Raw genomic sequence first — 23,571 nt, 5'->3', positions numbered from 1 at the left:
CTCTCAGTAAATTTTGATAATACGCCAAAAGTGCATTATATTCAGATTAGTTTATCATATTTTCATCATTGATTATTTTATTTTGGCATGTATACTGCATGGAAAATTTAATATTTTTTAGAATATACTATTTTTTAAAAAAATCAATCACAAGCCAACATGAGAAATATTCCATTTTTTGGGACATTTTTTGAAAAGGAAGTTAAAAAAGGATTGAAATTAATACATGGCATGGTCTCTCATTATTCTCATAATGAGTTTTTTTGGGGAATGTATGTCAAGAATGAGAGTTAAGCTTCTGTTATTCCACCAATTATTTTTATGATGTAGCATGTGTATGTTATGTGCTACATCACTTTAGTCTCATACTAGTCATTAAATATGGTTGGTTTTGAGGATGTGATTGATAAGATCCTTTAATGATTTTCACAAGAAAAGATACAACAAAATCTTAATGGACCTTTAAAATAATTCAAAAATGATAATTGAATCACCTTTGCATTGATCAAATCCATCATTTCTTGGTTCATCATGTCAGTGCATTTAAAGGTTCAAGTGTCTAGTCTCCATATGTATCAGCTCTATCATCAGGCATGTCAAATACCCTCCTTCATCGTGTTAAACTCTGTTAGCATTAAAATATTGTCATTTTTTCATTTTGATCGCATTCATAAGGGAGGGAACTTGAAGAACTCTTTCTTGGATGAAGTTCATTCAAGGCTTTCTCCTATTTACACTTAACAATATTTTTTCATAAACCCCTAAACATTAAGTATATATTTTGATGTCCAAAAGACCATTTGCATGTGACCCTCTAGGCCCACGTATTATTCTATTTAATGACTCCAAGGGTCCAACAACCTATCTTAGCTAATATGGTTACCTATATATATCAAAATATAGATTAAAAAGGATCAATTTAACAAAATAAATTGGTTGTAAAAACATGAACACTGCATTAAATAGCATGGGTGTTTTGTATTGTATCGATCCTCTCCACATGGTAGCAATCCAACTAAAGTTTTTTTATTCTAGTGGGGACAGCTATAATCAGGGTAGCTTTAGTGAAATAAGCATGTGTATCGATGTATAAGCCCAAAGTAAATATCCGGTGAGCCCAAATCATAGTTCTAAGAACACCTATATTGATCATGACATAAATTGTGCCTAGATACCCAAAGATCGGTTTTGTCAAAAGGTTGATATATTATGACAAATAAATTTCCAATCTTATGGTGCCAAACTACAAATCATGATCTAGAATATAAAAAGGAGTATATTGACTCTCTCATGAAATATTTATTGTCATTAATTACCATGTATCTATATTCTTTCATTTACTTGATGCTCCTAGGATGACTTAGAGTATAGCCACATATCAAACCCTCATTGGTCATCCCAGTTAGCACTTAATGGCTGTTATGAAAAATACTAAGTAAAATATAAATTGGGGAAGGGGCACCCATTTTAGGCAACCAGGCCAACCAGAGCTGGGTTCCCCTCCTTTATTCCTTCTGAGCTTTCTCAACTCATCCAAGAAGAGAGTTTTCATGCTGAAAAGTTATTACGAAGAGTTGGAGAAGAAGAAGTAGAGATCCAATAGCAACTTGATCAGGTTGCTATTGGGAGCCCCATTTTAAGTACCTAGGCCAGCCAGAATTGGGAGCCCCCTTTCTCCACTTTGATCTCTTCTCCACTCAACCAAGGAGATTGTCTTCATGGTGGGAAGATCTTCAAGATTTTCAAGAGTTGGAGAATAAGATGTGGAGATCCAAGAGCAAAATGCTTGCGTGGATATTTCTAGAGACTGGGCATGTGAGCGGCTTCAGAAAGATCTCAGAATGAGAATAACAAGGGTAGAACAAGTTCCCCATAAAGTACATGTGATGTATTGTTTCGTAGATTGATGCAGAATTGGAAAATGCCTCCACATTCATGAAAAAACCTATTTTCCATGATTGAACCAAGGCACAGAACCCAACAATATGCAGAATCCTTCGTCCATGTGAGACTCCCAAATGACTTAGAGTATGGTTAATCACCTAACCCTAATTTGTCATTTGTTAGTACTGGTGAGTAACATGGATCATTGTGTTGGGTTCTGGTGCCTCAATTGAATGATACAAAACTTTTTTTCTATAAAATGCAAGCAATGATCGATTTCAAATCTATCTCTAAAACATAATACATCATATGTACATTGTGGGATCATGTTCCACCTTGACTTTCTCCCTTTGTTATTGTTCTGAAGCCATTCACGTGCCCCGCCTCTAGAAGTATCCACGTGATCAAGTTGCTCTTGGATCTCCACTTCTGCTTCTCCAACTCTTGAAAATATTGAAGATCTTCTCACCATGAAGACACTATCCTTGGTTGAGCGGAGAAGAGATCAAAGTGGAGAAAGCGGGGCTCCCAATTCAAGCTGGCTTGGGTGCTTAAAATGGGTGCCCTTTTCCTATATATATTTCACTTTAGTTTTTCTCAAAAACTCATAAAATAAAATATAGTCACCAATGCCCCTATGATCTTATGTGTATGACCCTCTAGGTCCATGTATCATTCTAGTTAATAACTTTAGTAGCTCAATAATAATTATTGGTCAACCTTATTAATAAACTATATCAATATATAGATTGATTAACTAAGGATCAATTTAACCCAATTGATAGGTTAAGTTTCCAGCTCGTGAGGTGCCAAGTTACTTATCGTGCTCTAGAAGATACCGAGTATTGTTCAAACTCTCTTGTGGAACCTTTACAGTTATCGGTTACTGTATATGTATAATCCATCATCTGTGTGAGACTCTCGAACGACTTTAGATATAGTTGATCATCAAACCTTAATCCGTCATTCAATTAGTTCTGAGGCATAACGGGGATCATTCGAGAACACCTTCTATAATATCCTCACTATCATAGCCTGGGATTTGCTGCATCATCTTCCTTGAGTCAATCTCCTCTTAGACTAATGGCAGGTGATTCCGTCTTGACCACTCAATCATCTCTATGAACTTCTTACTACACCTGAGCTATAACTCATAATTCCATGCTTAGAGACTTGTACATTGTAGTCAAAATGTAGTCATCCATCGATGAGATGTCCTTAGTTTCTCAGGTCAGTGGATCACTTATACAATCATGACATGAATCAACCTGATTGATGTTTAGTTGTAATACCATTTAGGGATTCTTTGAACCAATTCAGTGAACTCTTTCTCCAAAGAGCACCCACTATATGTCCTTCATGTCAACACACTAATAGCCATAAGATCAATTATACTTATCGTATAAGTATGATCAGTTTGTGATATTCTATCTGGATAATTCAATGTCCATCTCGATTATCCACCGAATAGGAATATTTAGAATACAATTTTAAAGAATAATAATCATTGTATTATGATCTCATCATAATTCACTATGTCATTGCATGTATTCGTGGACTTTGTTATAAACATCACACTGGAATTATAATGAACACAATATTTTATTCAATAAACTGAAATAAAACATGGTGGTGTGATTTGGCTTGACAGTCATATAGTATATCTCACATATATGGTAACCGATGATGGTATATCTTACATGAGGCGTAGCTTAGCAACCCATGAGTTAGAAAAATTACCTATCAATTAGGTTAAATTTTTCTTTAATTAATTAACTCTATATTTTGATATAGTTAATTAATAGGGTCGGCTAATTAATGTTATTATGCCATCACAATTATTATACAATGATACATGGTCCTAGAAAGTCATACATAATATTAAAAGGGCATTGGTGGATATACTTTTACTTAATGGTTTTTTATGAAAACTTTCAAGTAAAGCATAAATGGGGGAGGGGCACCCATTTTAGGCACCCAGATCAGCCAGAGCTGGGTGCCCCCTCCCCTTTTTACCTTCTCTTTTTCTCCTTCAACCAAGAAGAGAGTCATCATGATGTGAAGAGCTACAAGAGCTTATAGAAGAGTTGGAGAAGAAGAAGTAGTAGATATCCAAGAGGCCCTTGATTGCGTGGATGATTCTAGTGGCCAGAAACTTAAATGGCTTTATAAAACTCTATAAGGGAGAAATCCAGGGGCCAAACAAGTTCCCCAAAATTTACCAAAATTTTTAAAAATTAATTAAGATTTATTACAGCTTACACATATTATAAACATGTTTTCCAATTTCATGTCATGAGAAACTCATACACGTCAAAAACCCCTTTTTCTCTCTCTTTTTTTTTTCTTTTTTTTTTGTTTTCTTCTTAATTTTTTTTTTGACAAGAAGAGTGGCATGGTCCATAACCCAACTAAAAGGGAGGGAGAAAACTAGAGGGAGGGAGTGGGAGAGGAGGATACAGAGAATTAGGAATGAGAAAGACAGAGAGAAATAAATTTTGAGAGAGGGATAGAGGTGGAAGAGCGGGAAAGGGAGGAATAAATTCGAAGAGGGATGATAAAGGAAGTAAAAAGATGGAAGGGGGAGAGAGAGGAGAAAAATACTGATTTTTCACAACTACTCTCCAAGAACATAGAGAATTTTCCAAAAGTAGAGTTTAGAATCTAATAAATCAAAACAACTCAAGTTAGTAAACAATTTTCTATAAATCTGAACTCAATGTGGATTTGAAACAATCTAAATATATGTGTACTACTAAAAAATATAAAATCTTTAATTCTATCAGTTTGCATATGAAAGCAAATATCAGAAACCATTTTCAGTTCATTCAGTTTATTTAAACAGATTTTTTTACATAAAATTGAAAAATGTATGATACAAAGCTAATATGAAAATAAATTATTTTAAATGCCTTTTTGATGAGTTTCTCAATATTTAATTCTCAATATTAAACCAAAAAAATTGCAGCATTCATTTAATGTTTTCAATTAAAAATGACTATGACTGATATTTGTTATCATCCAACTACTCTAATATGATATAAATTCATGCAAAAAATTTTAATAAATGATTTTTCTATCTGTGTGTTTCCTACATGTCTGAGTCTCAAATCAAATTATAACTTAATCATGATAATATTTAAATAAAACCTATGACCTTTAAAGAAAGTTTGAAAAATGAATTGAGCTGAAGAGGGAGATTGATCAGGCATCAAAATGCCACATATCTCCTCCAAGCTATGACATCCAAAAGCTCAGACTTGAGTGAAGCAAGCACACTTCATCCTCCAATCCCATAGGTTATCCTCCTCCAAGCGAGCAAGCTTACTTGCACATGGAAGCACACAGCCTCCTTCTCAAAGAAAGCATGCATCCTCTAGAAAGTTCAGATGGAGCAATAAGTAATTTTAATTCTCTGATTTATGATATTTTAAATGTCCAATGGAAAATTTTCCTTAGTAAATCCAACGTAGGGGTCAAACCCAATGGGAGCAGTTAATATTGAATAAATGTTAACTAAAATATATTCATTAAAATGTTTTTAGATGTGTTTCTGTATTTTATTGAGATTTTCAGAGAAAAAAAATCAATTCAACTTAATTGAATACATACAGTCGACACTCCAGCTGTAAAACTTGCAAGCAGCTGCACTAACTAGGTGAATTTTGTTGTTGTGGCACTATTAGGCAATGAAATTGGGTAGAAAAATGTGGTGAACCAAAAATTTTGTAACTTTTGCCACATGATGAATTTTTGACATGATTTGGTGTGAAGTAAAGCTTATTGTCTAGAGATAAAGATGAGAAAATTTAAAACAAACATACAAGCGATCACACAAACTTTGTTCTCACTTCCCCCAAAAGGTCGAGTGGTGATTTTTATTTAAGAATATTGATCAAAATTGACCCTTCTCTTCCACACTTTTTAGAAAAAAAATGGCATCTAATGCACAATGACACCAACAATTTGGGATAAGAAATCTAAGATTGAATGGATATGCCCTAACTATCCCAGCCCCTTCGATCTATCTCCTAGGGTTTCAAGGGCTAGGAAATCTTGTCATACAGCCTTTCATCCCCCTCCTTGATGGTTTCAATTAAGAAACATACTATCCAAATTTGAATTTCTGGTTTAGTTCTACAATCATTGCCTTTATCTTGACCTAGCCTTTAAATGTCCTTAATGGGCTCTAAGAATGGACTTTTGTTTATTGAGCCTCTTTTATGATCTGGTTCATGGCTTGGGTTCTTTTATCTCCCATTTTGAACAAATCCACCATTTGATTCACTGATGGAGCACGTCCAGACGACATCAACGAATCACCATCGGAGCCATCTTCGTCTTCATCAGCATCACCGCCGTTCTGTGTCCAGCCCGACCTACACGCCAAAGCACCCGTGAAGACGCCCGGGTTTAAATACCCCGGGTAGAGCACGTCCGCGCACATGTTCGCATTTTGATTATCTGATTTCAGTCATTTTAAATTCTATTTTGTGTTCGTCATGACGAGTGCACCCAACTCGTCGTGACGCATCTGTATCATTGCATTTTTGTATTCTTCCGTGTCATTTTCGCATCATTTTAATGTCTCTTGTTTTATCTTTGTTGTAAAAGGGGGGGTCACCTAATTGGGCCTCCCTAATGGACTCCTTGTAAGGGGCCCATCATGGCCCTATATAAGGCCATGATGAGCCCCATGTTCATTTCAGATCTAGAATTTGTGGAAGTTATTTTGAGTCAGTTACTAGGTCTCACGAGAGAAGAAGACGGAGGAGGAGGAGGAGGAAGGAGGAGGAAGAAGAGAGAAGAGTGGTTAAGGAGGGCTTCAAGGAAGGCTAGGAGAAGGGTCACCACCTCCACCCGGAGGAAATTGTTTGTGGGTTGGTACCTCGGTCGATTGAGCCCCGTTATCGGACTTTTGGCGCTACGCGATTCCATCATGCGGCACCTTGTTAAGCGACGGTCAAGCATCGGCCGACCCATCATCCGCCGCAAATTGGTCAACCTGGCAGCAACCCCAATTGATTGTGCACGCATCGAATTGATCTACGATTGGCCGCCGACGGCCCCTTGGTGTGCTAGACCCACTCGCAGTCATCCATCCCGACCCGCACTGTGGGGACTAGCCTGGCATTGACGACGACCGGCGGCCCAAGCTTGATCAAGTCAAATTTGACAGAGTGTGCTGATGACACTGGGTTGCGTCTTAGTGCCATCCGGCGCTGCTCCTGCCTGTGATGCCCCCCGGCCACGTTGATGTGCAAGGGTGCAAGGATCAGTTTGGCATTGTCACGTCGCCCTTTCGACTGCCATGCTGCAAACCAATGCCCGTCAACCGCTGGGCCTGGAGTGGTTGCATTTGACCAGTCTTTGCTGACGGACGTGAATTGCATAGTTGCCTCGCGTCTTATTCACCTCCTCTGTTCTTTTGTGTTAACAGCCAGGAAGCCAGATCGATTGAGGTTGACGCGCAGACTCCTGTCTTCGCCAGTGTTGCCTCCACGTGACGAGCCAACGCCGCTGCGGGCTATACCAGTAGGTTGCCTAGGTGGTTCTGAGGTCACGCTGATCATTCGGAAGTGCTCAAGCCACGCTCTGGGGTGCATCATGTGTTCATCTCCCCGACTGATTCCGATCTTCTACGACTACCGCATTATCTCTTTGGCCAATCATCATCGCCACAGTTGTTGCGCCACATCCGTGCTGCACCCCACACCAGTTTCTCCGTGTTCTACACACCGACTTCACTCCGCCACACCGACCAACCGTCCTGGATACACCGGGCGAGCCATGGTCACTCACCGTTTATAATGATGTGCCGCCTCTCTCTTCGGAATCCATTTTCATCCCGACTATCTCCGACACTCTTCCACCACTTTTCCCCGTACCGACCAACGCACCGACAAAGACGTCGCTGACAAACGCCGCCATCAATGAGGTACACCGTTCCCCTTGCTTGTCTATTACATTACATCTTGCAGTATACTTTCGATTGTGCTCCACCACGCTCGGGTTAGATTAGGTGAGATAAAATTAACATTAAACTACGAGTTGAGCATATTCCTAGGAACGGGCCGAGCCCGTCCGCTACGTGCGAGCCCCTATGGAATTGTTTTGTTTGGCGCGGTAGTCGCTGTCGTCGCTCTGACAAGGGTCAAAAGGTCATTGTCATCGTCTTCGGTCGCCCGATCCGGAGCCCGGAACTCGGCGAATTCCACTCATCGACCCTGCGCGTATCTCCACCTAGGTCATTTGCACTCACCTAGTTACATTCCCATTAGGGAATTACCCGTCGGACGATGCCATCGACGATGTGCGACATCATTCACCTTGAAAATCCTATCTTTCAACTAAAACTCCAAGAATATGAAATAAAAATCCATTTGACTCCTTAGAGTCAAGTGGGTTTAGTCTAAAAAAATCAATAAAACAGATCCAAATAAAACTATGACACTATCAAAATTGTCTCATTTAAACCTTAAATGCTGAATAATTCAAGTAAAATCTTAAAAATAGTGACAGGGTTCACATAAAAGGCACATTTCATTAACTTAATTTGATGTAATCGTGTAGTAGTGCAGAAAGCAACATAGGTGGAAGAATGTTTGGTTAGCATCAAGAAATATGTGAAACTATGAGAGAGAGGGAAACTTAATAATTTATCTTATATAAATATTCAAATTTTTAATTGATTTGAACAGTTTAACTCGATCTAATCCAAACTGGATGGCTCAAATAAAATGGGTTTGTGTTTTTTATCTGAACATTGGGCACAATCATTTAATAAAACTGGCCTTTATTGTTAGGTCAAATCTGAATGAAATTTGTTATGGTCATTGATGGATCGATCTAATGGATTCAACTTAGGTATTTTGGGCAAGTATTGGGCAAGTCATACATTCAACTTAGGTATTTTGGGCAAGTATTGGGCAAGTCATAAATTCAACATTAGAGCATTCAATTAAATTGGTTGAGGTTTGGAATGGATCGATCTAATGCTCGATCCAATTGAACATTCGATTAATCAGATCAAATCCCTGATTCCTAGTAGGAACAATAAGGATCATAATCGATGAAGTTCATGTGGTCATTGATGACACACTAAAGAGACATGCTGGAAACAACATAGCCATCCTACATTCGCAACAAATCACAGGAGCAAGGGTCATAACATTAGTCTAAAAAAGGATGGATCACAAGATAAGAATGTATCATTGATGTACACAGTATTATCTCATGTATCCTTTTTTCTTTCTTATCAGGTTCCATGATCTTTTAAGATCCTTAAAAAAATTATGTTTCCTTTTGTCAAGATGCCTATGATAAGAAGCGAAGTTCATAAGGTGCTCATATAAGGACAAAGAATCAGAACGGAGATTCTGATGTGGGAGTTGATGAATATGAACCACCAACTTTAGACTGTGAACACAACAAATTATGTATAGGATATCACCGGTGACTAAAGTTTAATGCTTCCCAACATTAGAGCATGCCCAAATGATGATGATTCAGAAACGTTAGCTTCCAGGAATTAAACATGAGCATGAGTAGATGATCAAATCACACTATTCATTATAGCTAGCATGCCTTCAGGAGGCAAACCAACATAAACATAACCATGCACAAATCCAAAAACTGGAAATCCAAATCTCCCCTAACTTCTAAGTATAGCGCAGCGGCTAATTGTGCATAACATCTTCATTTTCATCATATTATTTTTCTTGGGGAGTTCATTTTTGTGGTGATTTTCAACTATTTGATTTTCCTTTTTCAAACCTTTGGGAGCATGAATATTTAGGCAATAAAGATGAAGTCATGGGAAATTTTCTATCACAATCATGGGAATTTTTAATGGGCACATGGCAGCTGGCTCTAAAGACGACTACGCCTTAGAAGTACATGCCAAATGTAACATAAAAGTACATGTTAAATCTCTATGCACAGCCTGAAAATAAAATATTAGCACTGTGGATACAAAGGCGGATAGAGAAGAAACAAATAATCTTGATTTACTCATTTTTAGGATTGATATATTAGACCTAGGAGTTTTGATCCCAAAATTTGAGGAATATATTATCCATCTCCTTTGCCTATTCTAATCTTTGAGAGATAAGTTAAACCAAAATATTGGAGTAGTGTATAATTTAGAACAAATGAAAGAATTAATTTGTGCTGTTTATTGGTGAATTGAGATGAGGGCTAGAACCTACCTAGGAGTAGAAGAAATCATTTGAGAAGAAAATCATGTTAATAACTCCTGACCCTCTAATCATATGTTTCATTAAACAGCCTAAACCTTAAACTCTAGCAAGGATAAGGGTCCAAGGTGACACCTTAGCATTTACAGGAGTTCACCTCCTTTATTGATGCTTATGTAGTTTGACAATTCATACCTCTCACCATAAACCATTTCATCAACTCTCTTTCATCCATGATCACTTGTCAATCCATTATTCTTCGCTTACATTTGTTTATCTTCTATCATTATCATACATCCTTCTTTTTTTTTTTTTTGAACAATAAAGAAGACCACCCGGAACCGGTGGCCTACTCGCTATCATTGACGATAAAAATTGTGTACAAACGATATTCAATCATACTCAAAAGAGGCTATCCTCTCCCTCCACCCCAAAACGACTTCAGCACCTCCACATCATGAACGGCATTCTCTATTGAAGCCGGCCTCTCGTTATACACCACCTCATTTCGATGTATCCATATCGTCCAGAGCACCGCGAGCAAGCGTCCCCAATCAAGGTGGCTTCCGTGTCCTCTGTCAGAAACTGAAGCCCAAAAGGCCTCGTCTGAGGAGGTATCCACCCCGGCAATTGTTGTAATGCCCAAACGCCCTGTGCAAATTGGCATGTGAAGAACAGGTGGGAGCAATTTTCCTCTCCCACGTCACACAGGGCAGCCAGTGGGAGTCGCAGGGGACCATTTCCGTCAGTAGACTCGTGTGACAAGCCTTCTTTTTTTTTCTAAATCACCACTTAATATATATCTGCTGCTTGATCATTATTCCTCACAGAGACGACCCTTGTTCTTCATATGTAATATTATATTCAGAGAATTGAGATCAACTACACATTTTTTGGTTACGTCATTTCTGATTATCAATGGCAAAATACCTAAGTTGAATGTATGACTTGCCCAATACTTTCATGCACATTGTAATGGTAAAATAGATAGGAAGGGGCGACATGACTTTATTCTCTTAAATTTGATGCCTAATAAACCAGTTCTAGTGATACTATATCGTAATACCATCTATCTACACAGTTTCTTAAGGTAATGAACCATAACCAGTTTCTAACAATATTTCAATAACGTAATGGAGTCGATCTATTACTCTAGACAGTGTAAACAACTTCATACTAAGCTAAAAATTGCACTAAGATTGTTTCTAGGGCAATAAATCCCATTCCACAATTATGGTTCTTACCCTTAAACCCTATAATTTGCCCTGCCAACATCAGTATCAACCTACCAAACACCATAATAAAACCTTTCAAAAATGCATCATTCCATCAAAAATATTGAAGGATGGCTCACGTTTCAAAATTTTGGATTCTGGCTTGTTATCTTCCAGACATCTTTAACTTGGGCTAGAGAGACAAGGAGAATCATACCCAATATATTCTCAATTTTTAGGTAAGTGCAGACCCTTCTTCCGCTTTGATTTCTCCCTCACTGGACCCTTATCAGCCTCTGGAGTAGACGCTTCGATGGAATCAGTATTTCTGCACAAAATAGATTATATGGGAAACGGTAAATAGCCCAAAATATTCCATATATTGGAGTACTGTATAAGTTAAAACCAAAATATTGGACATCCCCGAACATATATGGAAAGGAGAAAGAAGAAAAAGAAAGGCCTCCAATACCGGATCGATTCTTCTCCAAGAATTACCAAAGAAGGAATAGGAAACTCACCCAAAGAGAAGACTACCTGCTGACTAATATAAAGAGATCTGATTTTCTTCTCTCTATCATTCTTTCGGCATCTGATCGATATCTCTCCGAGGGAGAACATATCAGATTCCCATTATTAAGCCAGTGACAGATCTCCGTGTGAGCTACAACCTACCATGATGGCCACTTATGCTAGACTTACTCCAAAATCTTCTAGAGCAGAAGATTTTAGAAGATTCAATCTCAGGATCTATTCCCTTTAGGAAGCCCATTAAGGACATTCTCGTCTTTTCATTCCCCTTTAAATATGTAGCCCTCCTCATAAATCTTCTGCTCTAGAAGATTCAATCACACGATCTATTCCCTTTAGGAAGCCCACTAAGGACATTCTCGTCTTTTCATTCCCCTTTAAATATGTAGCCCTCCTCATAAATCTTCTGCTCTTGAAGATTCAATCACACGATCTATTCCCTTAAGGAAGCCCACTAAGGACATTCTAGTCTTTTCATTCCCCTTTAAATATGTAGCCCTCCTCGTAAATCTTCTGCTCTAGAAGATTCAATCACACGATCTATTCCCTTTAGGAAGCCCACTAAGGACATTCTCGTCTTTTCATTCTGTTAAACATCTAATTTCATCCTTTTCTATTTTGACACACATGTAAAAAGGTGGGCCATGAGTTATAAATGGCCCACCTATCTTTCTCCTACTTACTCTTCCTTTTTTTCCTTTCTCTTTTTCCTTCTTTTTCTTTCTTTGTTCTATCGCTCCCCAAAGAATGACCTTTTTGCCCCTTAAAATAGCCGTTGGGGCAACGGCTATATGACCGTTGCCCCCAACGGCTATCTTGAGAAAGGACTTAACCTATAAAGGAAAGTCTTTCCCAACCTGTTTATGTGTGAGTTTTTCCCCTTTTCTCTGTATCAAAAATCTCAATAAACTTCTTCTGTATCTTTCTCATTTGTCTCGAAAAGGCCTCATTTGTCCTATCTGTTCCCAAAGGCAGAATTCTCTGCATTCTTCACATGGTATCAGAGCAAGGTTGATTCATTCAACCTTCCCTGACGAAAGGAGCTCCATAGTCTGTAAGTCTGCAAGCAAGTTCTATCATCATATGGGAAAAAAGGCTGCTTCCAGGAAAGTTTCCAAGCAGGCCAAAGCTTCTGCATACAGCTCGGAAGAAGAATCCTCTGCAGACGAAGTGCTTCATATATATGATTATACTAAGAACAGACTGGTCATACCAGATCTGGATCTTAAGTATGATGGTACAAACGGATATAGTTGGATGAAATTGACCGAAAGGTCACTGGTCGCCGCCTTCATGGGTGACCATCTTACTGATGATTCACCACCTACCGATAGGCTCAGATTGAAGCTTTGGCGCGCAGAAGAAGCATACATCACCAACTGGATGGTGAGAAATATGGAGGTAGAACAAAGAAATCAGTATTATCTAATGGATGTTGTTGCAGATATATGGAGGAAATCCGTAAATCCTGTGCAGAAATGCAAAACGATTGGAGGGTGTATGACCTCCTTCTTCAAGTAAAGTTCATCCGGCAGAAGGAATTATCAGTAGCTTCATATGCGTCCCAACTTAAGGCAATATGGAGGGAAATTGATCAGCTATGGCCAGTCTCAATTCAGAATCTCGAGTACTGGCAAAGGGAGATTAAAGTAAGAACACTTACCTTCCTCATGGGCTTAAATTCTGAATATGAAAGTCTCCGATCCCAGCTAATCCATCGGGAGAAATTCCCTACATTGGAAGAAGCGATCTCGGAGGCAACAAGTGCCGATTGTAGAAAGAAGATCAAGCCGCCAGAAGGCCAAAAGCAACAATTATCGACTGAGCCCTCTGTCTCAGTAGCACATGCCGCTAAAAAAGAAGAGTCAAGAGAAAAATCGTCTAAGCACGTGTCTAAGGAAGCAACCCGCACAGAACCCGTAGTCTGCGCCTACTGCACCAAGCCAGGACATCATATTAAGGAGTGCCGGAAGCTGGCATGGAAGGAAGACCTCAAAAAGAAAGGGTTATGGAACCCAGGAGCAAAGAATAAAGCCTACGTTGCATCCTCCAGCAGTCAAGTGGGAGAAGCACCAAAGAAAGAAGGAGATATTCAAAAGCTCATAGCTGAAGAAGTCGAGAAAGTATTCAAGAAATTCAGCTCCACGTCTCTCACCCAATCAGGTGAATATAAAAGTATTGCATTTACTACATATGAAAATCTTCAACCAGAATCACATGGATGGATAGTAGATTCTGGAGCCACAGATCACATGTCATCTGATAAATCATGCTTTGAGGAATATAAAGTAATAGATGATAATCATGTTGTCTTTACTGCCAATGGTGGGATTCTAAAAGTGGCAGGAATTGGGAAAATAAAGATTAAAGATGTATTGCTACAAAGTGCTCTTCATGTACCAGGACTTAAAGCCAACTTGTTGTCACTACAACGACTAGTGGACGACACAGGTTGGAGATTTATATTTGACTCATCTAACTGTTTTTTGTGTGAAAAGGAAACCGGCCAGAAGACTTTATCTGCTAGAAGGCAAAGGGGGACTCCTGCTAGTGGACGGACTAGAAGGACAGAGGACTCTGAAGATGGTTCTCAACACTCAGTCAAGAAACAGTATTTTCTTACTGCACAGGAGACTTGGACACCCTTCCTTTCATCTTCTGAAACAAGTGTACCCTGATTTGTTTAAAAACATTGATATCCAAAGATTGGTTTGTGAGTCTTGTCAATTTGCCAAGCATAGAAGATCTCATTTTTCAAGAACTGATCATAGGAAGAAATTTCCATTCGATATGGTTCATAGTGACGTTTGGGGTCCTTGTTCTACTACAGGAAGATCGCAGCACCGATGGTTTATAATCTTTGTGGATGATTACTCAAGATATTCCTGGATCTACCTGCTTAAACACAAATCAGAAGTCCCAACCGTGATCATCAGATTCATCGAGTTGATCAATAACCAGTTTGGGAAAAGGGTTAGAATACTTCGATCTGATAATGCAAGGGAGTATTTCAGTTCTGAAGTTAATCAATACATGAATGATCATGGAATTATCCATGAATCCTCATGTGAACACTCCTCAGCAAAATGGACTTGCTGAAAGAAAGATTGGGCACATTATGTCTTCAGCCAGATCTCTATTATTTCAAGGAAACTGCCCCAAGACTTATTGGAGTGATGCTGTGGCTACTGCTGTACATCTTATCAACCGAACGCCATCTAGAACCCTGTCATTACTGTCACCGATTGATCTATTAGCCTCAAGTCACCCAGAATTATCTCTTCATACAAATTTGGTTGCTAAAGTATTTGGGTGTGTAGCATATGTTTATTCCCACTTTGCAGGAAAATTGGACTCCAGAGCTTTCAAGTGCATTTTTGTGGGGTATTCATCTACTCAGAAAGGTTATGTGTGTTACCATCCTCTTACTAAGAAAACATTTGTTACCGCAGACGTGAAGTTTGATGAATACAGCATGTTCTACAATGAGGGACATCGATCTGACTGTTATTTGGAAGTAAATGAAACAGGAACAGATTTAGATACGGAAAATCTGGGATTTAATCCATCTGAAAATTCCTCTCCAGCTATGGATCGAGCGGAAACGGCTGAGGACAATCCAGAGTTAGATGGAGAACAAGAGTTTACTCAGATGGAGAACGAGGAAGATACTCATGAAGACCTTCGCACCAGCTAATCAAGGTTGGTCTATTGCCATCAGCAAGGGTACGCGGCAATGCCGCAGTAAGAAATTATATCCCATATGCAATTATGTGTCTTATGATCGTCTGTCCTCAGGTTACAGAAAGATTGTTCAGGTACTACTGACCACTGTCATTCCAAGAAATGTTCAAGAAGCTATGTCTCAAGCCGAATGGAAAACTGCTATGGATGACGAAATGTTGGCATTAAGGAAGAATGGTACATGGGATATGGGCCCACTCCCAGAAGGAAAGAAATTGGTTGGTAGCAGATGGGTATATACGATTAAATATAATTCAGATGGCTCTATTGCAAGGTATAAAGCTCGACTGGTGGCCAGAGGATATACCCAGTCTTATGGAATAGACTATCATGAGACATTCGCCCAGTCGCCAAGCTGAATACAGTAAGATTAGTAATTGCACTTGCAGCCATGCATCAGTGGGATCTTTCGCAATTTGATGTTAAAAATGCATTCCTACATGGAGAACTGCAAGAAGAGGTATATATGGCTCCTCCCCCCGGTTATCTATTGCATGAAAACTCATCATATGTGTGTCGCTTAAAGAAATCTCTGTATGGATTAAAGCAATCCCCAAGAGCATGGTTTGAGAAATTTTCATCTACTCTCATATCAGTTGGATACTCACAAAGTGAGGGTGATCATACCCTATTCTTCAAACATGGCCAAGACTCCAAACTGGCTATTTTAATCCTCTATGTTGATGATATTATCGTTACTGGCAATGATATCAAGGAAATTGGAAATCTAAAACGTCATCTGACCAGCAACTTTGATATTAAATCTTTAGGTCAACTCACTTATTTTCTTGGTATTGAAGTAGCTTATTCCAGGATCGGCATTGTCCTATCTCAACACAAGTACGTCCTGGATCTACTCAAGGATACAGGTAAATTGGATTGTAAGCCAGTAAGCACTCCAGTGGATACAAATGTCAAACTTCAAGCCAAGCAGAGCGACAAGGACGACCCCATCGATAAGACATCATTTCAGAGATTGATTGGCAGATTACTCTATCTAAACCACACAAGACCAGATATATCCTTTGCTGTGAACTCTTTAAGTCAGTATATGTCAGATCCACGACAGTCTCATCAGACAGCAGCTGACCGTATTCTCTCCTATTTGAAAGGGACAATTGGGAAGGGTCTTCTATTTCAGGCAGGGGGAGACCCTACAGTTAAAATCTTCACCGATTCAGATTATGCAAGCTCTCTGGATGATAGTCGATCTACATCTGGATACTGCAGTTTTTTGGGAAGAAATTTAATCACCTGGCGTAGCAAGAAGCAGCGGGAAGTCTCAATATCGAGTGCTGAAGCAGAACTCAGGGCTTTAAAGAAAGGTGTTTGCGAAGGAATGTGGCTTAACGATATTCTAACTGATTTAAAACTCATTCCTCCAAAGCCAATCATCTTATATTCTGACAGTCAATCAGCTATTGCTATGGCCAAGAACCCCGTGCATCATGATCGTACGAAGCATGCAAGAATTGACAGACACTACATCAAAGAGAAGATTAATTCTGGACTCATCAGTCCAGAATACATACCATCACCGCAACAGGTGGCTGACATTCTGACCAAAGGACTACCAGGAAGACAGTTTCAAGATTTGGCGTCCAAGTTGGGCATGATTAACATCTATGCCCAACTTGAGGGGGAGTGTTAAACATCTAATTTCATCCTTTTCTATTTTGACACACATGTAAAAAGGTGGGCCATGAGTTATAAATGGCCCACCTATCTTTCTCCTACTTACTCTTCCTTTTTTTCCTTTCTCTTTTTCCTTCTTTTTCTTTCTTTGTTCTATCGCTCCCCAAAGAATGACCTGTTTGCCACTTAAAATAGCCGTTGGGGCAACGGCTATATGACCGTTGCCCCCAACGGCTATCTTGAGAAAGGACTTAACCTATAAAGGAAAGTCTTTCCCAACCTGTTTATGTGTGAGTTTTTCCCCTTTTCTCTGTATCAAAAATCTCAATAAACTTCTTCTGTATCTTTCTCATTTGTCTCGAAAAGGCCTCATTTGTCCTATCTGTTCCCAAAGGCAGAATTCTCTGCATTCTTCACACATTCCCCTTTAAATATGTAGCCCTCCTCATAAATCTTCTGCTCTAGAAGATTCAATCACATGATCTATTCCCTTTAGGAAGCCCACCAAGGACATTCTCGTCTTTTCATTCCCCTTTAAATATGTAGCCCTCCTCATAAATTTTCTGCTGTAGAATATTCAATCACATGATCTATTCCCTTTAGGAAGCCCACTAAGGACATTCTCGTCTTTTCATTCCCCTTTAAATATGTTGCCCTCCTTGTAAATCTTCTGCTCTAGAAGATTCAATCACAGGATCTATTCCCTTTAGGAAGCCCATTAAGGACATTCTCGTCTTTTCATTCCACTCTAAATATGTTGCCCTCCTCGTAAATCTTCTGCTCTAGAAGATTCAATCACACGATCTATTCCCTTTAGGAAGCCCATTAAGGACATTCTCGTCTTTTCATTCCCCTCTAAATATGTTGCCCTCCTCGTAAATCTTCTTCTCTAGAAGATTCAATCACACGATCTATTCCCTTCAAGAAGCCCACTAAGGATATTCTCGTCTTTTCATTCCCCTTTAAATATGTAGCCCTCCTCATAAATCTTCTGCTCTAGAAGATTCAATCACACGATCTATTCCCTTTAGGAAGCCCATTAAGGACATTCTCGTCTTTTCATTCCCCTCTAAATATGTTGCCCTCCTCGTAAATCTTCTGCTCTAGAAGATTCAATCACATGATCTATTCCCTTTAGGAAGCCCACTGAGGACATTCTCGTCTTTTCATTCCCCTCTAAATATGTTGCCCTCCTCGTAAATCTTCTTCTCTAGAAGATTCAATCACACGATCTATTCCCTTCAAGAAGCCCACTGAGGATATTCTCGTCTTTTCATTCCCCTTTAAATATGTAGCCCTCCTCATAAATCTTCTGCTCTAGAAGATTCAATCACACGATCTATTCCCTTTAGGAAGCCCATTAAGGACATTCTCGTCTTTTCATTCCCCTCTAAATATGTTGCCCTCCTCGTAAATCTTCTGCTCTAGAAGATTCATTCACACGATCTATTCCCTTTAGGAAGCCCACTGAGGACATTCTCGTCTTTTCATTCCCCTTTAAATATGTAGCCCTCCTCGTAAATCTTCTGCTCTAGAAGATTCAATCACACGATCTATTCCCTTTAGGAAGCCCACTAAGGACATTCTCGTCTTTTCATTCCCCTTTAAATATGTAGCCCTCCTCATAAATCTTCTGCTCTAGATGATTCAATCACATGATCTATTCCCTTTAGGAAGCCCACCAAGGACATTCTCGTCTTTTCATTCCCCTTTAAATATGTAGCCCTCCTCATAAATCTTCTGCTCTAGAAGATTCAATCACACGATCTATTCCCTTTAGGAAGCCCACTAAGGACATTCTCGTCTTTTCATTCCCCTTTAAATATGTAGCCCTCCTCATTGGAGGGCAGGACATGAAGTTAGAATTCAATATTTCCATTTGGCAGCCATTATCTAGCCCGGCGACGTTCATTCTGTCAGATCTCTACCCCACCGGCGGCGCCCACTCTGCCACCCCTCTTTCGGCCTCGTCTGCCTCAGCATCGTCCATCCTGCCAATGCCTTCCTCCTCATCTTCTTTCGTGATACATTCCCCAGCAGGAACCGTATCATTCTAGAAGATTCTTTTCCTAAAAATCCAGAATACTTTCGAATTCTAGAAGATTATAAAAAACTCTCGAACATTCTCGAAACTTCTACAATCAGAAAATAAAATAAAGAGGACTAACCGAAAAAGGATTTAATGAATATCAGAGTGGTAGGGGTTCAAGAGACGTACTTATCATTTCCAATATCGTTGCTGGTCTTCCCATCCATATTAGTGTCTTCTTTCGTTCTCTCATTTTTTCTTTTGAGTTTGCGTGAGTTCTCAGAAATGGGAAAGGCAGCAATGGGATCAACCGTTTCTCTGTACACAAAACAATCTATTGAGGTATACTTTTATTTTCAAATAAATGGGTCACACTAACTAAAAGGAAACGGAAGATCAACAATTGGATTGGGACAAGAAGGAACTCAATTATGGAGATTAAACTATTAATATAATTGCTAGTCTAACCCAAACCATTATATAGAGAACTGAAACATGAAGTAAAAGATGTTTCTTGATGATTTATTTCATCCTGTTTGATTATTCCGCAATTTTCTGCTCCATACGTAATGGAGAAAAAGTAGTCAAGGATTTAAGCGAAGAAACTAATTACCCTTCGATCACTTGTTTGTCAAGTAGCCCAGGATCCCGTCCAGAATCTTCAGTCTTTTCCGCATTCGACTCATCAATCTTCTTTTTCTTTTTCCTTGATTTTCTACTGCCTTTGGCAGGATCAGCCTCCAAGGCAACGCTCTGAGCAGGTTTTGTTTCTTCTCCACCTAAGTCAGTAAATTTCTCCAAAGCCCTCTCGGAAAATTCTTCTATCCCCTCCTTTGTCTTACTCTTTTTCTTGGATTTGCTCGCTTTCTTGTCTGAATGAGAGACAATTCGATTGTTCAACTCATCCATTTCATCTTTTTTGCCATCCTCAAGTCCATTTTGACATTCACTGGCTTTCATGTAGACCTCCTTCTTTGGGGATTCCAACCGCTCGGTCTGATTTTTCTTTCCCTTCTTTGGCTTCTCACTCATGATGACCTCAGGCTTATCTTCCCTGCTAAAAACGGATTAAGAATCAGGAATTATGAGTAATGGAAAATATCTGGTGATGGGCTCTTGCTCTGTTACCCTTTCGATTCCTTTTCCATAAGATTACTCGCAGCTTTCCGAGATTTACTCCCACCAAGATTTTGTGCTTCACTCTTTTTACTCAACGAGAAAGAAATTGGAAAGAAATCATCATCGTCTTCACTCTCTGAAACAGGTGGTTTCACGGGTTTGCTGATGATTGGACGATTAGATTCATCATCTCCCCCATCAGAATCACTGATCAGATGCTTTCTCCTTCGACGAGCACCATCCGAATTTGGTTTCTTCTTATGGGCAGCTGCATGAAAGGAAACACAATTTTCATAAAAGAAAACTTCATTTAAAAAGTTCGAGCAGCCTGAGAATAAAGAGAAAAAGATAAACGATATAAGACCATGAACCAAATCTTGTTGCAAATAATTAGCTCGCGCATTTGAAATTCACTTCGTTTGAAGGCAATCAGAATCAACGAGAAAGATTTATCGATGTACTATCTTTACCCAGAAATCATTTGAAATATTTTTTGGTTGTAGGACACAGTATGAAATTTAAGAGATACAAAACTACAACGACGTCAACGAAAATATTAAACGACAAACCAGATCTGGAACGGTGGCCGGTTTACCACTGCTAAGAACAATTTCATCATAATAATAAAGCACGACTGGAACTATATAGGTTTAAAAAACAAAGTTCAAGAAACCCCTTAGCACATACAAGCTTTGGCGCGTCTGGGAGAAGACGACATATCCAAATCGCCATCATCAATAAAATCCGACTCATACGTGTCCTGACTGCCATGACTGCCAGAAGCTTCACTCCCAGTCTCTGCAATATCTTCCCCAAACGATTCACTGTAAAAATATGGAGAGGACGAGCCCTGTAAGACGAATTTTCTTCCCCTTTTTGTAAAAATTTCCGGACCAGCAAAGACCGCCAAAGTATGCATAAATCCTAAAAAAATTGAAGAACTGAAGGCTGAGCAGAGACCTGTCGTCGCCATCAAAAGGCCGGCGCTTGGAAGCGACATCTACAAAATAACCGGCAAGATGAACATTTCTAGGTCCAATTACAGAGAAGATAACCTCGTAACTCTCTTCGAACTGCAGGTCCATGCCGCAGCATTCGGCCTTGTCAGGCAGCAAAGAACAAAGAAGAACGGGGCTTCGATCCCCGACATTACACTGGAGCACGCTTCTTTGCGAGCCTTGCCCATCTCCTAGAGTCACCTGCCGATCAATAGAGTGAGCCTGACTGCTTGCAATTCTTTAAGATTAGGGCAGAAACTTACCTGAGAAAGACGAAGGCTTCCCCGGAGATTATCGTGGATGTGAGTGTAGGGCTTGCCCGGCTTCACTTCAACGCCTGAAACGGAAGAACAAATGAAAATCCATGCAAATATAACAAAAAAAATACTGATAATAATGTGAAATATGTTGAAGAAACGTTGAAGAAACGTTGTGCATACCCCAGAACGACATCTTAAGTTCGGACGGCAGACAAATCGTCTTCTTCTGAAAAACCTAGCGAGAATTTTTGCCACGCCTACAATCTATCTCGGCAAGATCCAAGCTTTCAAATCGTCAAATCTTCATATCTAACAATCTGCAAAGCTCAAAATCTTCAAGTTTTGAAATCCTCAAATCTTCGAAATCTTCGAGTTTTCAAATCTTCAAATGCTCCCCGCAAAATGCTTGAATTTCATATTTATATGGCCTTCGAGGCCGAGTCGAGTGAAGGAATCGGCCGAGTTCGCTGCAAGTCGACTCGGCCACCGAGGCCCATTAAGCCGTTTAATGTTTTTTTATTGAGCCCATTATCCCGTTGAATAAAATTTTATTTTACTTGGAGCAGTTAACAAAAAGATTATGGTCTGCACGAATTAAGTCGATTTTTTATGCCTGTAGTAACCAATTTTATTTATGACATAATGCCAAATACAAGATATAAAATTGGATGGCGTGCACCGATCAAAAAATAGATGTGCTTTTCTCAAACTTATCTCCAAATATTTTTATTTTAGTTATCGAAAATTCCCTCCACTTTCTTCAAAGATTATGGGCACTTGATTATTTTCTCTTTTCTCTATCTCCCGAAAAATTGGAAATTTGAATTATGTTAATTTCATTGGGAGGTTCATTTGAAGATATATTGTTGCAAGATATTGAAAATTCCCATAATTTTCACAAAAGATTATGGGTGTTCGAATTTTTACTCATTTTCCTGTTTATCGAAGAAGACGATTAACCTTTCACCTAAGAACAGTAAATTTCGTTGGGAGGATCATTTGGTAATATTTTGAATCAGCGTATTAAAAATTTCCACAATTTCTACAAAACTTAATAATTCCGAAATATCTTTTTCCTTTCTCTGCCTCACAAAGTTTAGAAATTTGATTCATGTCCAAATCTTTTGTTCCAAGATTTCAAAATTCCAACATTTCTATCAAAAGATTATGGGAACTTGGAATGTTTTCATTTTTTTTGGTCTAGCAGAGAACGTTATCAATCTGTCATGGAGAAATCAGAAATTAATCATGAAATTGATCAGGAGATCCTTTCCTATAATTTGATTCAAGTTACTGCCAATTTCCACGAATACCTCAAAAGACTGTGGGCCCTTAGATTTGTCTTTTTCTTTCAAGCAAAGAAATCATAAAAAAAAAAAAAAACTTCTGCCGCACGACTCGTCTCAAGAGAAGGGGAGCTTCTTTCAGCATTGCAAATTTTCGAAATGAATCATATTAATTTGTTCTCACAACGATATTGGTATTTGTAAATCACACTCGTAGATAGAGTTTAAACTTTAATTAACACAAGTAAATGTGTCCTTCATTAATCGATGGGAGTGACATCTAATAGATCTCATTCCTATCTGATTCATGAAGGACACTTTTACTTGTGTTAAATTTAATTTTAAATTTGGAACGTGAAAGAGGGGAACTGAATCACTCTCGAAGATACTGCCAATGATTGGGATTTAGAAGGGAAGCTTCCTTCAGCATCACAAATTTTATAAAATGAATCAAAGTAATTTTTATCACAAATTTATAGGACTTGTAATTGCCACTCGTCGACAGTTTCTTCGACAGTGATTCATCTCCAACCTTTCACATTCCAAAATTAAAATCGAATAGAACTCAAGTAAAAGCGTCTTTTATAAATTGGCTCCCCTCGTTTCTAAAAAAAATTCTCGCATTTCGGAGTAAACAACATGAATGAGTCTTCTATCAAAAACAGTGACTTGG

The 23,571-nt window shown here is 38.9% G+C and overlaps 1 protein-coding gene across 2 annotated transcripts; it reads right to left on the bottom strand.

Annotated features, from left to right (window-relative positions):
- Positions 1-11,362: 11,362 nt before the first annotated feature.
- On the bottom strand, positions 11,363-21,998 carry LOC144714922 (uncharacterized). Of its 2 annotated transcripts, none has more exons than XM_078589729.1 (8): positions 21,793-21,998; positions 21,616-21,689; positions 21,315-21,553; positions 21,042-21,178; positions 20,364-20,622; positions 19,849-20,292; positions 19,425-19,553; positions 11,363-11,624 (listed from the first exon to the last, which is right to left on the bottom strand). In XM_078589729.1, exons 1-8 carry the CDS (start codon positions 21,803-21,805, stop codon positions 11,525-11,527), a joined length of 1,395 nt encoding a protein of 464 aa, XP_078445855.1. In that variant the 5' UTR covers positions 21,806-21,998; the 3' UTR covers positions 11,363-11,524. The 2 variants fall into 2 exon arrangements, with proteins under 2 accessions (XP_078445855.1, XP_078445856.1); XM_078589730.1 differs by having other exon boundaries at positions 19,849-20,289.
- Between the last annotated feature and the right edge of the window lie 1,573 nt (positions 21,999-23,571).

This window comes from Wolffia australiana, chromosome 18, assembly GCF_029677425.1.
Source record: "Wolffia australiana isolate 7733 chromosome 18, ASM2967742v1".
In the NCBI taxonomy this organism is placed as follows: Eukaryota; Viridiplantae; Streptophyta; class Magnoliopsida; order Alismatales; family Araceae; genus Wolffia; species Wolffia australiana.
The sequence above is the reverse complement of the archived record's forward strand: the minus strand, read 5'-3'. Positions and strand labels throughout refer to the sequence as shown.

Bases quoted from the DNA above. Each gene is read 5' to 3' on its own strand.
- LOC144714922 (XM_078589729.1), bottom strand. The intron at 19,554-19,848 runs GTAATTAGTTTC...TTTTGTGTACAG, and splicing joins GACAAACAAGTGATCGAAGG to AGAAACGGTTGATCCCATTG. The intron at 11,625-19,424 runs GTACGTCTCTTG...TATTTTGTGCAG, and splicing joins AACGATATTGGAAATGATAA to AAATACTGATTCCATCGAAG.